This window comes from Hemicordylus capensis, chromosome 4 (assembly GCF_027244095.1).
Source record: "Hemicordylus capensis ecotype Gifberg chromosome 4, rHemCap1.1.pri, whole genome shotgun sequence".
NCBI classification, from domain to species: Eukaryota; Metazoa; Chordata; class Lepidosauria; order Squamata; family Cordylidae; genus Hemicordylus; species Hemicordylus capensis.
This window is the reverse complement of record NC_069660.1, coordinates 13,077,884-13,093,851: the sequence shown is the minus strand read 5'-3', so window position 1 is coordinate 13,093,851 and position 15,968 is coordinate 13,077,884. Positions and strand designations below refer to the sequence as shown.

The 15,968-nt window shown below is 45.6% G+C and overlaps 1 protein-coding gene across 1 annotated transcript in view; it reads left to right on the top strand.

Annotated features, from left to right (window-relative positions):
- The window catches only part of NTSR1 (neurotensin receptor 1), a 159,994-nt gene that overhangs the window by 120,067 nt on the left and 23,959 nt on the right, over positions 1–15,968 (top strand). The window contains exon 2 of the mRNA XM_053243111.1: positions 14,474–14,675. Coding sequence (XP_053099086.1) covers positions 14,474–14,675 — 202 coding nt within the window. The remainder of the gene's footprint in view (positions 1–14,473; positions 14,676–15,968) is intronic.

Sequence of the window (15,968 nt, the reverse complement as noted above, 5' to 3'; positions counted from 1 at the left end):
GTGGCAACCACACCCCCACTCTACCAAAATGGGATCCTGCTTATGAGCAGTGTTGCTTGTAACTTTGATTCAAACTCGAATCAAATAGCAAAAATCGACTCATTCACATCCCTAATATTTCTACACACTGAACCATTTACTGTGTGTGAAAGCAGGGAGCCTGGGCAGACTTTCTTGAAAGAAAACTCTGCCCGCAAGTTGAAATTTCCTACACAGAATGCCACAGCAACGTTTCAGCTTCCAGAACCTAGTACTTGCAATTACAGCAATACCATGCACCTGAGACTAGCAGCCAAATCCACACCTAATCCAGAGTCTGGATTAATTTTTGGTGTCCAGCAGATGTCCAGGAAATTAATCCAGTTTTCTTGGATTATGTCTGGAGCATCCTCCGCAAAGTCCACCGATTCTTAACTGAAATAGCAGGTCTGAAGTGCTTCTCTGTGTGTTTAACTCAATGGAAATCATCCATGCAAATCATTTTCAACACCCCATCTAGGTATTTAAGGCTAGCATGTAAAAGTATTTTAAAATAATTCACTCTGAAGTTGAAAGGAAAAGTTGGCAGTTTATTTTAAAAAACTCAAACAAAATTAAATTAAATGCTGCAATTTCTTTATAAAATAATTTTGAACATTACTTTTTGAAAAGTCTGGAAAAATAAATACAGGTGAAACTCGGAAAATTAGAATATCGTGCAAAAGTCCATTAATTTCAGTAATGCAAATTAAAAGGTGAAACTGATATATGAGACAGACGCATTACATGCAAAGCGAGATAAGTCAAGCCTTAATTTGTTATAATTGTGATGATCATGGCGTACAGCTCATGAAAACCCCAAATCCACAATCCCAGAAAATTAGAATATTACATGGAACCAAGAAGACAAGGATTGAAGAAGAGAACAATATCGGACCTCTGAAAAGTATACAGTGTACTGTGCTTGATTGGCCAGCAAACTCGCCTGACCTGACCCCATAGAGAATCTATGGGGCATTGCCAAGAGAAGGATGAGAGACATGAGACCAAACAATGCAGAATTGCTGAAGGCCGCTAATGAAGCATCCTGGTCTTCCATAACACCTCATCAGTGCCACAGGCTGATAGCATCCATGCCACGCCGCATTGAGGCAGTAATTGCTGCAAAAGGGGCCCAAACCAAGTACTGAATACATATGCATGCTTATACTTTTCAGAGGTCCGATATTGTTCTTTTCTTCAATCCTTGTCTTCTTGGTTCCATGTAATATTCTAATTTTCTGAGATTGTGGATTTGGGGTTTTCATGAGCTGTACGCCATGATCATCACAATTATAACAAATGAAGGCTTGACTTATCTCGCTTTGCATGTAATGCGTCTGTCTCATATATCAGTTTCACCTTTTAATTTGCATTACTGAAATTAATGGACTTTTGCACGATATTCTAATTTTCGGAGTTTCACGTGTATGATATGAGTCTCACCTAGGGGGAGGAAATAGCTTCTCTCTGTTTCCTCAGATGGAAACAGAAATGGCAGCTGCTTCCTCAAGTTAAATGCTATCCTATTACTCTACACTGGAGCGAAAGGCTAACTTAGGTCAAATGAGGAGCAGAATGAAAGTTGGCTGGTTAGTTATTTCATAAGGGCTGGAAATTACTCTCTGGTCCGGAGGAAATAATTGCATCTTGTGAATGTTAGTGGTGAGGCAACTGAATTGCTTTTCGGCTCCAGCAATCACCTATATGATAGCCAGACAGAGGCGGGTCAGCTTCTTGTTCTGTCTCTGGCTAGCAGCAAAGCAGGCTCACGCACATTTGGCTCCTTTCCAAGGGGGAATTTAGCACTCAGACTTCTGACATCAATGAGGAGCCGAGCTGGGATTAGGCCCATCTATTGCTGTGCACGTCCACTAAATGTTTCAGCCAGTGTTTTCACTGCAAAGATTATTTTCTGTAACGCAGGCATCCCCGGACCTCGCTGTGTTTTCACGCTGCTGAAATTACATTGGGCTCTGCGGACTCACCTCTGCTTTAGCACTGCTTCTCACATTAGACAGGGCTGGCTTTAGACATAGGAGGGAAGGAGAGGAACCTCTCCAAACCTTCCCTTCTCTTCAATCATTCTCCTCTCCTCTCACTGTTGTAAGCCGGCCAGAGAACAATTTGTTATGGCGGTGGCTAACAAATAAAGTATTTATTTTATTTTATTTTATTTTATTTTATTTTATTTTATTTTATTAGAAAAGGGGTGAGTTGCTTCTGTTCGTAAGGCCTCTAAAACCTAGAGTTAGTCCCCCAAGGAAAAGGGCTGCAGAGAGGTAAACCATCACCCTTCTCAGCACTTGAGGAAAGTCAGGATGTGCCACGTCCCTTCCTGATCATGAAATAGTCTGACAGCCCAACCTGCGATACTGTCCAGAGTTTAATGGTATCCAGTGATGGAGGGGCCCGTTTTGAAATGCTAGGGATGAAACCTGGAACAAATAAAGACAAGGATGCTTCTGAGGACAGGCAAAGTGCCTTTTCCTCACACGTGAGCAGTCACTCTGCACATCTGGCATGATGCAGCAAGACTTTCAGAGCAGAGGTAGCCCTTCGTCACTGAACCTCTCACTTTGAAAATCAACCAATGGCCCTACCTGTTATTGTTAGCAGGACTCCAATTATGTTTTACACCCACTTCCAAGGCAGAAGCCACCAATTTGTTGCTGCAGATTCTTATAAGCATCCTACTTAAATAGGTGGCAGGTTTGAAGACACTGGCTGCCTTCAGACATAACACCAAACTGGAGGCAAAAAAAAAAACAAAACCCAGGGGTTCGAGTTTGTGGTCATCCGAATATGTGAAAGTACGGTTTTGTCACCCAACTACAGCTCAGTTTTTATCCCCAAACCTGAATTTGAACTGTTGGTTTCTAGTGAGTTTCACTGCTGAAACCTCCAACACGGAGGTTCTCGTTGTTTCATCCTAATCTGCCACCGCCGTAACCTGGATTTTGTGCTGTGGATCCTCCCAAAACAATAGAGGGGGTTGCTCAGAGCAGCCCAGAATGGGGTCTGCTCTATTCCGGCTGTGCTTCTCGCTGGCCACCTATCAGAGCTGTGGCCCCACCCTCCGCCATCTGTGTGCTCCTCCTGCCGTTGCTTGGCAACAGTTATGCCACATCCCTAGCATTCATCTATTTAAAGGGAAAGAACCACATCGGAGAATGTCCGCAATCCCCCACGTTTTATGGACACACACACACACCTTGTCCATCTGAACAAAAAGGATGAGATGACAAGACAGGCACAGCAAGAATGGTCTCCAGAAATTCCGGACTGCAGAGATATGGGTACAAACACATGAAGCCCCATTAACACCTGAAATTGAACAACTTGAGTGTTTTCCCATGAAGGACACACATCAGACCATTGGGGGAGTGATACCACAGTGATTAGCAGAAATACCAATTGCCAACAACCCCATACAAAAATGTGTGGAAACCCTGGCCGTGGCAACCTTCCTGTGGTCCAGTCAATTACAGAGACAACACATAGCCCCACAAATCTGGTCTCTCTCTCTGTCCATTGGATTGGATTTCTAGAGCAACTTGCTATGCACACCTTGGCACGTTGCCTGGCATGCAGGACCTTTACTTAGAATTCCCATGCAGAACATTTTGACCGCTTCCAACCAGGGAAGGAGAAGGGGCACAGTGCAAGGAACCCTTTCATTAATAACACACCTGATGTGACGCAGTTGCTCAGCAGGGCATCTTTTCAAAGGTGTTGCGTGTGCTGTCTGGTTGGGCATCAGGGTACTGATTGCCCTGGATGCCTGGACAGTGTCTGTATTTCTAAGGGTTCTGTGGACAGTACTGCTCCCTCCAGCTATATAGAGGGGTTCCTTCAACTCTGCACATATATATTTGTGTATTCACTTGTCCAATAACAACAACAACAACAAAAGATATTTATATACCACTTTCAAAAAAGTTCCCAAAGCAGTTTACAAAGAAAAATAACAATCAATAAAGATGGATCTCTCTCTCCAAAGGGCTCGCAATCTAAAAAGAAAAGTAAGACAGACACCAGCAATAGCCACGGGAGGGATGCTGTGCTGGGACTGGGTAGGGCCAGTTGTTCTCTCCCTGCTCAATAAAGATAATCACCACTTTTAAAAGCGGAATCTTTGCTCAGTTAGCAGGGGCTGGCCATCCTTGACCCCCACCCTCCCCTGGTTGGAGGTACCCCAGACTGGAACAGTATCATGCATAATGGCAAAGGAAAATCTACCATGACCAGGATAACCCAAGGTTTGGGTTAAAAGAAAGCTCCCGGGTTTTTTCAGGGTTTTTTTTTTTTTTTGTTCTAGTTTGTTTGCAGGGTGGGGTCCCCTTTCCCTGGTGTACAAGCACGCAGTCTCCACCATATCACATGAGTGGACCAATGCAATGGACAAACGGGGCATGTCTGAAAGACCTGTGTGATGATAAAACATGCAATAGATGTATGTTCCTTTCTCCCAAGGACCGCTCTCTCATGAGAGAGCGACATCCCTGGCCATGGAGACATGCATGCAAACTGGAGGGCTGTTGCTAGATCCAGGCAAGCCCCAAGGAAGGGTATCCCAGCAACACCTTTCCCGAAGGAGCGACTGGTGAGGGAGCCTCCGGGAGGGGGGCAGTGAGAGGCACCTTTAGGCAAAAATCAATAGGTGATTACCTCCACTCCGGCTGCAGCTGCAGATTGACTCCACCACTCACCTGGCTTCCGCAGAGGCCCCCCCCCCCACAGTGGCAAGGTGAGTGGTGGGGTCAATCCACTGCTGCAGGTATTCCGGGCAGTGCGCTGCTGCTCAAAGTAGTTTGGAGCTGCAGACGGAGCTGAGGTAAACACCTATTGATTTGTGCTTAAAGGTACCTCTCACTGCCCCCCACAGACTAGCAGAGACTACTACAGACCAGGAGTCCAAGCACCCCCTCTGACAGTCTGGTCTCACCGCAACATATATCCTTTTCTCCCTCTCCCCACCACCCCCCACACAGCCACCTAGCTTGCCAGGGATCTCTCAAAGCCATGGGTGCTCCCTCCCCAGAAATCCCTGCAGTGGCCGTTATAAATACACCAAAATGCCAGTCCCAGCCTGGCCAATTTGGCTGTGGACATAGGATCCATCCCTAGTCTTTCCCAACTCTGCCCACCCATAACCGCTCAGACACAAGGAGCAGACCAAGCTCCTTGGAAGTCTGGAAGGGCTGAGTAGAAAGGGGAAGATACAGATTATGAGTCCTATTATTAACCAGAGATACCAGGAGCCCACATCAGCAGGGCCCCCTATAGTTGGATGGCCTAATTCATGAGAGTGCAGTCCAACAGAGACCTGAAGCACATGGTGCCTCTACTTTTCTCCAGTGGAGTGGCTCTCTCATGAGAGGGCTCATCCCTGGCCTGCAAGCCAGCACGGGGGCAGGAGTGTGTGAGGGCTTCCTGGACCTCTTGGCCTGGGTCTACTAGTCCAATCGCATCCTTTGTCACAGTGGACCAAACCCCAAGATCCTTTGCCTGCCCTCATATGCATATTCCCTCCTAGGAATTCATCATAATCCCTTCCTGGAGTAACAGAAAACTAGTGCCCCTCGTCACCCTACAGTATCAGTAGTTGTGCTTGTGTGAGACTGTGTGGCTGCAGGGCTCTTGCAAGGGCAGCGGTGCAAATGGTGTGGAGAAAGGGTTAAAATGCCTTTTCCCTGCCGAGGGCGGGCGATCGATGCAGAAAAGGCATGAATGCACTGGGCACACCTCCCGAAGTTCATGGCCAATGGTTGCTGCTTTACCGACACACTGACATCTGGCAACCCACTTGGTATAGAGCTTGCTGGGATGCAGTCTCGGCAGACCAGGAAAAGAAAGGGCTTCCTATGCCCAGAAGCCAGAAGTTGTGATACCACAGTTGAACAGTCATCTGCGGAATGATTCCCAGCTTCACAGATCAACCGCAGGTTCATCTACCTGAGGTTTCACACTATGTCCATATATGCTCACTATATTGAATCTGCAACTAAAAAAAGAAGGTAGCAGCTTAGTGAGTAAGTTGATGTTAAGTTAAGGATATTGCAGGGAACAGTTCTTATGTGCTGTACAATAATGATTCAGAACTGCTTTATACTGTTTGGATAGCCATGTTTTTGAATGAGGCACCTGATGCACAGTTGAGCAACCAGTAAGCAATAATATGCCTGGGATGTACAAGCACTATTTGGAGCTTCATGGCTAGAAACACATGTCCACTTTTAGGAACATAGGAAGCTGCCATATACTGAGTCAGACCATTGGTCCATCTAGCTCAGTAATGTCTACACAGACTGGCAGCAGTTTCTCCAAGATTACGAGTAGCAGCAGCTTCTCCAAGGTTATGAGCAGGAGTTTCTCTCAGCCATATTTTGGAGATGCCGAGGAAGGATTTCTGTATGCAAGTTTGCAACTTTTGTGGAGAAGTATCTTGAACATGTAACAAAACAAAACATTAAAAGCTTTTAAAATTGATTTTTAAAAAATGTTTTCAATGTTTTGTATTTTGAATGTTTGTTTGTGTTGTGATCTGTTTGTCATGTTTTATGTGTTTTTAATTGGACATTTTTTTAATGTTGTGAGCTGCCCAAGAAACAATTTGTTATGGGGTCACTAACAAATAATGATGATGATGGTGGTGGTGGTGGTGATGATGATGATTGGTGTGGCTAGGGGAGAAGGGGTCCATATTCGCTCATTGTTGTTGTCAGGTGGGAAAGTAAAAAATTTCTATGGAAATAAAGGGACAGTGGCTGACATGCTGTGAGCAATGTTGCAAAGTAGCATTCACACAGTTGCACAAGGGAAAGTTGCACAAATGCAGTTGATGGTACCATTCCTATGGCCATACCATTAAACAATTGTGTTTATGTCATTTTTGTGCTTGTGCAAGAGCACTCTTGTGCAACAGCACAAACATTACGTTACAAAGTGCACATAACATTGTACCGTAGGTCAGCCAGCATTTGCAAATCCCTAATTTGGTGGCAGACAGGATAGGCTGGCCTGATTCCTGCAGTGCTTGGGCAAAAGAACTGAATGTTGAAATGATATTTCGATGTGGCAGAGAGCAGACCATTTTTAGAAATCCTATCAGCCTGGCCTTTGTGACTTGGCAAGCGCCGCTAAACATTTTACTGCTAACAATCCACATTTAATAGTTTTAGAGATGGTGCAATAAATGGGTCCAGTATTATAAATGTTGCAGAGATCTTAAAACTGTGGCATACCCATTAATCTCCTGAGGCTCCTCTCCTCGCCCTGAAGCTTTGATTCATCTAAAGGTTCTGGGGTACTCATAAGCAATTTCAGCCCTGCACTTGTTGTTTATGGCATCTCAAAAGCCCTTGATTAAATGATTTCCAGGGAGAGAGAACATAGCTCATCTACTACCATGTTTCCTAAGAAGAAAGCAAGAATAAAAAAGCAAGCTGGCAGCAAGCATACAAGTCCAAAACGACAGACAATGATAGATGGGACAGGCAGGAATCACAAGATCATCTACATCAAGTGGGCCCAATTTAACTTTTAGATGGCCTGCCAGATCGTAGAAGATCATAGATTCATAGAATCTTAGGGTTTGGAGTAGCCTTGGCATCTGGCTTCTCTTCTAGTCCTGACTGCTCAGTGAAACCCTCATAGCTGCGTGTCCATCATCTGTTTGAAAGCCCACCACAGCATGAGACAGACTGCTTCACTCTCAAACAGCTCTTCCACTTAGGAAGGTCTAGGAAAGATCTAGCCTAAATCTGCTTCCTTGCCATTTATTCTGCCCACTGCAACTAGTCATGCCCTCAGGAGCAACAGAGAACAAGTCCGCTCCTTCCTTCATATGACAGCACATTTTTCCCTTTGCACTCTGGAGCAGGGATTCTCAACGTTGGGTCTTCAGATGTTATTAGACTTCAACTCCCATAATCCTCAACCAAAGACTACTGGGGCTGGGGATTATGGGAGTTGAAGTCCAATACCATCTGGGGACCCAACATTGAGAATCCCTGCTCTGAAGGAAGCCGCTCCAACAGAGGTGGGTGTTGATCTGCTAATGGGCCACCAGGCATACAGGACTGCTAGGCGGTGCCAAGCTTGGTGGGCCCCAAATGGCACACCATGTCTAAAATTCTGAGAGAAACTTTTGTGATCAGCTCACCCACTTTACATCACCAGGAAGGAAGTATATATTTTTTTCACTGCATGTATAATGGATTTATGAAATTTGCTGCCACAAGATGTGGTGTTGGCCAGTAGCTTAAATGGCTTCATAGCAAGTTAGACAAATTCATCACCGGAGAGCTCTAATCCAGGCTATTTGTCATAATAGATATATGGAGTCTCTGTCTTCAGAGGCATGATGCCACTAAATTGCTGAGGAGCGACGGCAGGAGAGGACTGTTGTCTTCAAGCCCCACTTGTGGAAGTTCCAGAGGCATCTGATTGGCCCCAGTAGAAAGGAGGGTGCTGATCAAGGTGGACCTTTGATTAGATCCAGGAGGGCTCCTTTTGGTCTGATCCTAAAGAGTTCTTCTATTTGTAATAGTAAAGGGGCCTGTACCACAAATTGCCCATGCACTCTCCCTTGCTTGTTGTTGATGACCAGAACAGTGGCTTTGTTTTGCGGGTGTAATAGCTGCCAAGAACTCTTTAAAATAAAAATTCTAGGATAATTAATGAGACAGATGGACCAAGATATCATCTAGTGTGAAATTTGGTAGTTTTTAATTTCTGCAGAAAGTTTTGTGGAAATCCAACACAGTTTGAAATGCAGTGAACTGAGACAATATAGCTTGTTTGCTTCTTCACCATTCTGTGAAAGTCTGGACCTCCTGCCTCTAAAAGCACCCAAGAAAAATGCCAAAAGTTTGCCAAAAGTTGTCAGAAGGTGTCATTTTCCGTGCTTTTCTAACGGGAGAGTTTCCTACAGTTTCCTGGAAAGAAATGATTTGTGGGGGGGGGAGGGCATATTTTTCTGGTAGTGTAGGCAAGGTCTGGAATTTACCTGTGAAAGCATGTCTCTATGGACCTGTCCAGACATATCGTGAAACCTCAGGCAGACTGTGGTTAATCTGTGAAGCCAGGAATCATTCCACAGATGATTGTTCAACTGTGGTTTTGCAACCTCTGGCTTCTGGGCAGAGGGACCCCTCCATCTTCCTCGAGCACCCAGGCTCCATCCCAGGCTGCATCTCAGCAAGCTCCATTATGCTCACATTACCAGACTGTGGGCAAGGCATCAGTATGCCAGTGAATCTGCAACCATTAGCTACCATGTTAGAAAGGGCATGCCTTGTGCAATTGTATCTTTTCGGCATGGTTCTCAGCATAGTTCTACCACCCAGAGATGGAAGCTTGGGGTGGTATATAAATTTGGAAAATAAATATATAACATAAATAAAAGGGGCAGGGCAATGACATTTTAACCCTTTTCTCACACCACTTCCAGCAATTTATTTATGTTTTATTTTATTTTATTTTATCTTATTTTATTTTATTTTGATACAGCACTTCCAAAAATGGCTCAGGGTGGTTTACAAAGAGAAATAATAAATAATTAAGATGGATCCCTGTCCCCAAAGGGCTCACAATCTAAAAAGAAAAATAAGATAGACACCTGCAACCGTCACTGGAGGTACTGTGCTGGGGGTGGAAAGGGCAATGCCCTCGCGATAGGGTGGATAGGGCAATGCCCTTGCCCAGTGTATTAAACTACACTGTCGCATACAAGCACAATTCTTGGCAACTCCATGATGGCAAGGGATGCTTTTAAGCACTTACAGGGACTTGGGAGAAGGGACGCTCCACAGTACCCAAGAAGTTGAGGGGAGGGGTGGTGGTTTGTTTGAGGGTGCAAGGAGGAAAGGTGCCTGCTGAGAATTTATGCCGTGTAGTGTCCACACAGCTGCAAAACTCGATGGGTTTTGCTCTGGGCATCAGTGCAAGGGCATTGGGTGTCCCACATTCTCTAAAAAATGGGGCATTCCTCATGGAGATCCAAAGCCACCCCTTTCAAGCCCCAATACCTTCTATCCCAAAGCGCAGGAAAAACCAGCCACCCTCTTCCCCAGAGCAAGTCAGGCTTCTCTCTTTGAAACCCTTCAGAGCCCTTGGCATTGAAATGCCAACACAGAACTAGTGCCACTTAACACCTGACTCCTTCTCCCGCCCCACACAAATGCCAGCACACAGGGCCTGCTGTTAAATAGCAGGTAACATTGACAGAGACACACATCACATTTGTGGGGCCAACGGTTATTGCTATAATACTCTGAACAAAAGGAAGGTTGCCATGGGTGGGGCCATCCAGGTGGCCCCCAGGTATATTCTTGATGTAGCCTTCATGGAACCTTAGCTGAGGGTGGCTGAAAAATGCTTTCGGGCAGATCTGTTGTAAACCACCCAGAGACGTAAGTTTGGGGCAGTATAAAAATGTGTTAATAAATAAATAAATAAATCAGGGGAATAGCGCTGAATGAGTGAAGGCCACAAACAGGGATATTTTGAAATGATCTGTGTGGATATTTGTATGCATCTTGTTGATTTGGTATTTCTTTTTGTTGTTGTTGTTGTTGTTGTTGTTTTATGTGAAGTTGCTGAAATTGTATACCTTTAAATAGGGGCAGATCTTACAAATCTGAGCAAGCTTCATTCATTTTTATCTACATAGCACCCGACCAAGTAATCCTGGAAGCTGTAAACCTGGGAGAGAGCACGGTATCTCAGAAACCTCACAAAACTACATTTGTTAAAGTTATATGATGGATGCGGTGATATTTAAAGTTATTTCAAACCCTTTTAAAATTGTAATCCAGATATGGGTAAATATTTGTCAAAATGTACAAGCCTTTCTTGATTGCATTTGATATTTGTATGCCTTCTATTAAATTCAAGCACAGGTTAATTTCATCTACTTTCGTTTCATTTTTTTTAAAAACCATATGCTAGATAGTAGAAATGAGAGAAGTTGGATTTGCTAGTCCAATCAATTCTACTCTTCTGGGACAGAGATCATTGGCTAATTGGATCACTGGCTACAGAGCTGTCATTGAAATATGTCCGCAAGACATATTTTTTCCTGGAAGAGATGGAATCAAACTGAACCTAAGAAGAACCCAGACTATAATTAAAAACAAATAGATGAATGGATGAATCAGCAGTTGTGAAAAAGAAAGTATAGATGTTGTAAAGTGCCATGGGAAATTGTGATGTTGTAACGTTCCACCTTGTGCTGTGAAGACAGGGGTTATCAGCACTATCACGTTACATGATAGATACTTGACAAAATGACTGAACTTAGTGACAGACAGGCAGGTTACTCACTTTAGTGTTTTTTTAGTGAAGGGATGATGAGGCAACAGACAGCAGCAAAGTGAGTGTTGTGAGAACGCAGGAAGCTACTTTATACCAAGTCAGACCCTTTGCTTCACCTAACTCGGTATTGTCTGCACTGGCTAGCCGCAGTTCTCCGAGGTTCCAGCTCTATCTGGTGGTGCCAGGGAGTGAACCTGCACTACTTCTGCATAGGAAGTAGATGTTCTACCACTGAGCAAAGGCCCCATCCCCTAAGGGGAATATCTTACAGCAGACCGTGCTCATATGTAGTCCCTCATCCAAAGGAGACAATCCATGCTTTCTACTCAAAGACTGACTCCACCCTAAGAAGAAAAGCCATACCCCTTTCCCACAATGGCCACTGCCACCTGTCACTGCTGCTGCTGCCTCGGCCTCCTCCTCCAGCTCCTCCCTCTTCCCAGTCATGGCATGACCCCACTGCCACTGCTCTCACTGCTCTGTCCCCAGCAGATGCTCTTCAGCTGGCCACAGGGCTCAAACTTCCCTGTTCCTTGCTCTTTCCAGCACTAACCAGTGAATGGCCCAGCAGCATGAAGTGGGCCTCAGGAACCTCTGGCAGAGCGGCAGCAGCACTGCTGCGCCAGGCTTATCTTCCTCTCATTCCCCGCCCTGCTCCCTTTGTCAAGCTCCAAGACCAGACCAGCTGCTGCTTCCAGCCGCTCTCTCTCTCCTATACAGCCTTCCTCTCATCCTAGGAGCTGTTCTCACCACAGCTGCTCAGCCTTGCAGCCTACGCTGAATTGGGCAATGAGATCTCATGGAGCTCTCCAAGCCCTCATACAAATTGCCAGGATGACAGAGAGCAACAGCAGAGCGCAAGCATTGGAAGAGGCAGCCTAGGGAGTGCAATGGCTTCTTCTGGGCTCATCCAGATGATGATATATTTCAATTAGCACAAATTACAATGATAAATAAAAGAAGAAATCCACACTATGTACAAGGGCTTGGTGTAATATTCTTAGCGCCCTCTGCTGGCAACCTGCATCAATTCAAGAATCAACAGTGTCTTTTCAAAGTCCTTTTATTGTAACTTGAAAAACACAGAGAGGCTATTCTCATGACCTCCCAAAAGCGGTCTAAAAGAGCCCAGCCCACTTTTAGGAGGCCGTGTGCTTCAATGGGAGCTGTGTGGCTCCTGGCAGCAAACCTCCCAAAGTACCTCTCCCATTAAATTAGGTTAGTGGAGCGAGCACTCCACTAGCCCCATTTTGACAATCATGACTCACCATGGCGTGGCTCCGTGCCACAGCGACTCACGAGGAGCCTCCTGGCCTCTGGGGTCTCCCTAGAATGCATGAAACCTCAGATAGGTGGCTAAGCCCGGTCTCTCTGCAAAGCCCAGTTGGGCTCTCCATACTGCTCGTGTGAATTGCTGAAGACTGCCAGCGGATGGTACTAAAAATATTATGTGATAGTCTTGTATGTCATGTGGATTTCTCATGTTATTTATCATCATAATTTCTGCCGAAATGGGAATTTCTCACCATTTGGAGGAGCCCTTTGATTGCCAAGTCACCTTGAGATAACACCTCAGACCTAAACATTGTTTCCAAAGCCATACCTGTGCATATAAAGACACAATGCTAATCCCAGCATAGAAACCCAAAGGCATCCTGCTGGCGACTTCAATCACTAGTTTCAAATTGTTTATTTGTTTGTTTGTTTGTTTGTTTGTTTGGCATATTTGTATACCACCCACTACCAAAGTTTCCAGGCAGTTTACGAAATTAAGAAAAGACAAAGAAATTTTAAAACAATTTAAATCATATAAAAATTCAAATTAAAATAGCTACCCACAAGAACCACTAAGTAGCTAAAAAGCTTGGCTGAAGAGAGGTGTCTTCAGCCGTTCCCTAAAGGTCAACAGGGATGGCACAGCTCTCATCTCAGCAGGAAGTGTGTCCCACAGCTCTGGGGCAACTACAGAGAAGGCTCTCCTTCGAATCCTCACCAGACAAGCCAGCGGCACCCTCAGGCGAACCTCCAATGAACATCTTAACTTAAACGTGGCAGCAAGAAACTTGGGTGCAGTGGGCAGAGTAGGGGAACAGCGACGTAGGAAAGCTGGCGGTGGCCCATGTGCGGCCACCACTTCGGCTGCTACTGCAGGTCCCTGCCTCCCCACCGCATCTGACAGCAGACACAGGGGTCCAGCTCACCACACCCCCACATCTGACATCAGATGCGGGGGCATGGTCTCCCTCCCAAACGGGGCCGCGTGGTCCTGTTTGGAAGGGAATCAACCCACGCTGCGTTGGGCAGTGTAGCCCGGAGCGACTCTCCCTGCCTTAAAGGCAGCAAGAGCCATTCTTTCTGGCCGTGATGCCAAAGCAGCACAGGCCAATCTCTTTCCTAAAAGGGGCCAAGTGGCCCTGTTTGGGAAGGAGATTGATCAGCCCTGCTGGCAGGGAGAGTCACTCCGGCCACGCTGCCAACACAGCGCGGGCCGATTTCGGCTCCAAATGGCGCAGCGCGGCCCTGTTTGGGATCAAAATAATGCCTTCTGCATCTGACGTCAGACACGGGGGCCATGTCTGGGGCTGCGCTCATGGCCCCTGATTGGTGGCTGCCCAGGTTCTTTGAAGCCATTCACCCAATGGTGGCTCCACCCTGTAGGGGAACTATAAACTTTAGGACCATTCACGCATTATGTACAACGCTCGTACAATGAGTGTACAGTGTACACAGCTACAGATCTGTACACAGATACAGTCATTCACGTTGTGCTGAACACAGGTACAGAAGTACACTTTCTATCTGTAGCATGGATTTGAAAGGCCTGTATCCAGGTTCACTTTTAAAATGAACACAGGTACAGTTATTCACACAAACACGTGTACAAGTGTACAGACATCTGTATGCTCATACAGCATGATTTTTGAATTGGGCATTTGAGAAAGAGAGAGTTGGTCTTCACGTGCACCCCAGGTTTTGCCACCTGAATGCATGCCTTTGATGGATGGAAGTTTCCTGTGCTCTGATATTTATGTGCCACACTGCCATTTTCAGGGCAGGTTTATCTCTTATTAAGGAAGGCAATAGATGCTACACTGATGTCAGTGTTTCTTGCCTCTCTCGCTTCCCCTTGCAGGTCAACACCTTCATCTCCTTTGTCTTCCCAATGGCCATCATCTCCGTCTTGAACACCATCATCGCCAACCAGCTCATCATTATGTTCAAGCAAGCCTCACAAGAAAACCAGGTGTGCACTATTGGAGGGCAGCAAACCGTGCTCAGCATGTCCATAGAACCCAGCCGTGTGCAAGCCCTGAAGCACGGAGTTCGAGTCCTACGTATGTACCTCTGGTTTTAAGCACTCTTCACACTTTCTATATCTTGCCTAGCTTTTTGTCAGAGAGGTCTGGTGCTTGAGACTTCTTTATTTTGTTTCAGATTTGCATTTGCATTTGTAAAACCACCTTTCACCAAATGGCCTCAAACAGTGCAAAATACTGAAAACACAGAGGCTGACATCCTGACGCTGTGTACATTACCTAAAAGAATGATAGGTGCTGTGCTAGTGTTCTGCTTCTGAAACGCATGCAAGGGGACAATATTCACCAGTCCCCCTCTACTTCCAGAAGTGCTCCGTGCGACCCAGAAGTAGGCCCCTGAGGGTCACACAGCCCTTGGGGAACTACATCCAGGTCACACAGAGTACTTCCTGGGGAAAGGGAATGGGCACTTCAGAAGCAGAGATGTTACTGCTACACATATGGTTATTTTAGCTGCATATGCACAGTGAGCTCAAATACAGTGTGTGAGCACTGTAAGATATTCCCCTTGTTGGGCCAGGAAGAGGGAGGGGTCCTTCTGCCCAGAAGCTGGAGTTTGCTGAACAATGGTCTGAGGAGTGATTTCTGCCTTCACAGGTTAACTACAGGTTCATTTACCTGAGGTTTCACGCTGTGTCCGAATGAGCCCTATGTTTGCTTGGGATAAGGTTGCCAACCTCTGCAAGCATGATGGGCAGGGCACACTGCTGATTGACATGGCAGGGGTGGGACTTCCTCCCCCTTCTCCCTCCTATACAGAGCTACAGTACAGTGATTTTAAAACATCTGAATGAGGCTAGAGTGATTCTGAGGCTTGAGGATATTGCATGGAACCAAGCTCTACCCATGGTTCCACATGATATCTGAACTGGCTTGCTAGCAGCAGTGTATTTCACTTTATAACAATCTGAGCAGGGCCATCTGTCTCTCTGTGCTTTTTTTGCTCTGTTTTATTCTGTTCCATTGTTTTGTTCTCGTAATTGTATACCACTCTGGGAATGTTGCTAAAGAGTAGCTAAAAAATGCATCCGTAAATAAATCTCCAGGGCAATAGAAGGCAGGCGTGCTCATGATCAAATCATGCAGCAAAGAAAGCATTTGGCCAAGAAGATGTTACTTCCAGCTAAAGAGCAGTACACACAACCATTTTTCAGCTGATTTATCAATCCTGATGGTCATGAGATTGGTGGCAGACTCAAACACTAAAGCAAGGCTATTGTGGCTAGGGATTATGGGAGCTATACTTCAACAAGATCTGTGTGCCCAAGATTGGGAACCCCTGGTGTAAACAATACTATTCTGCTAGATGGA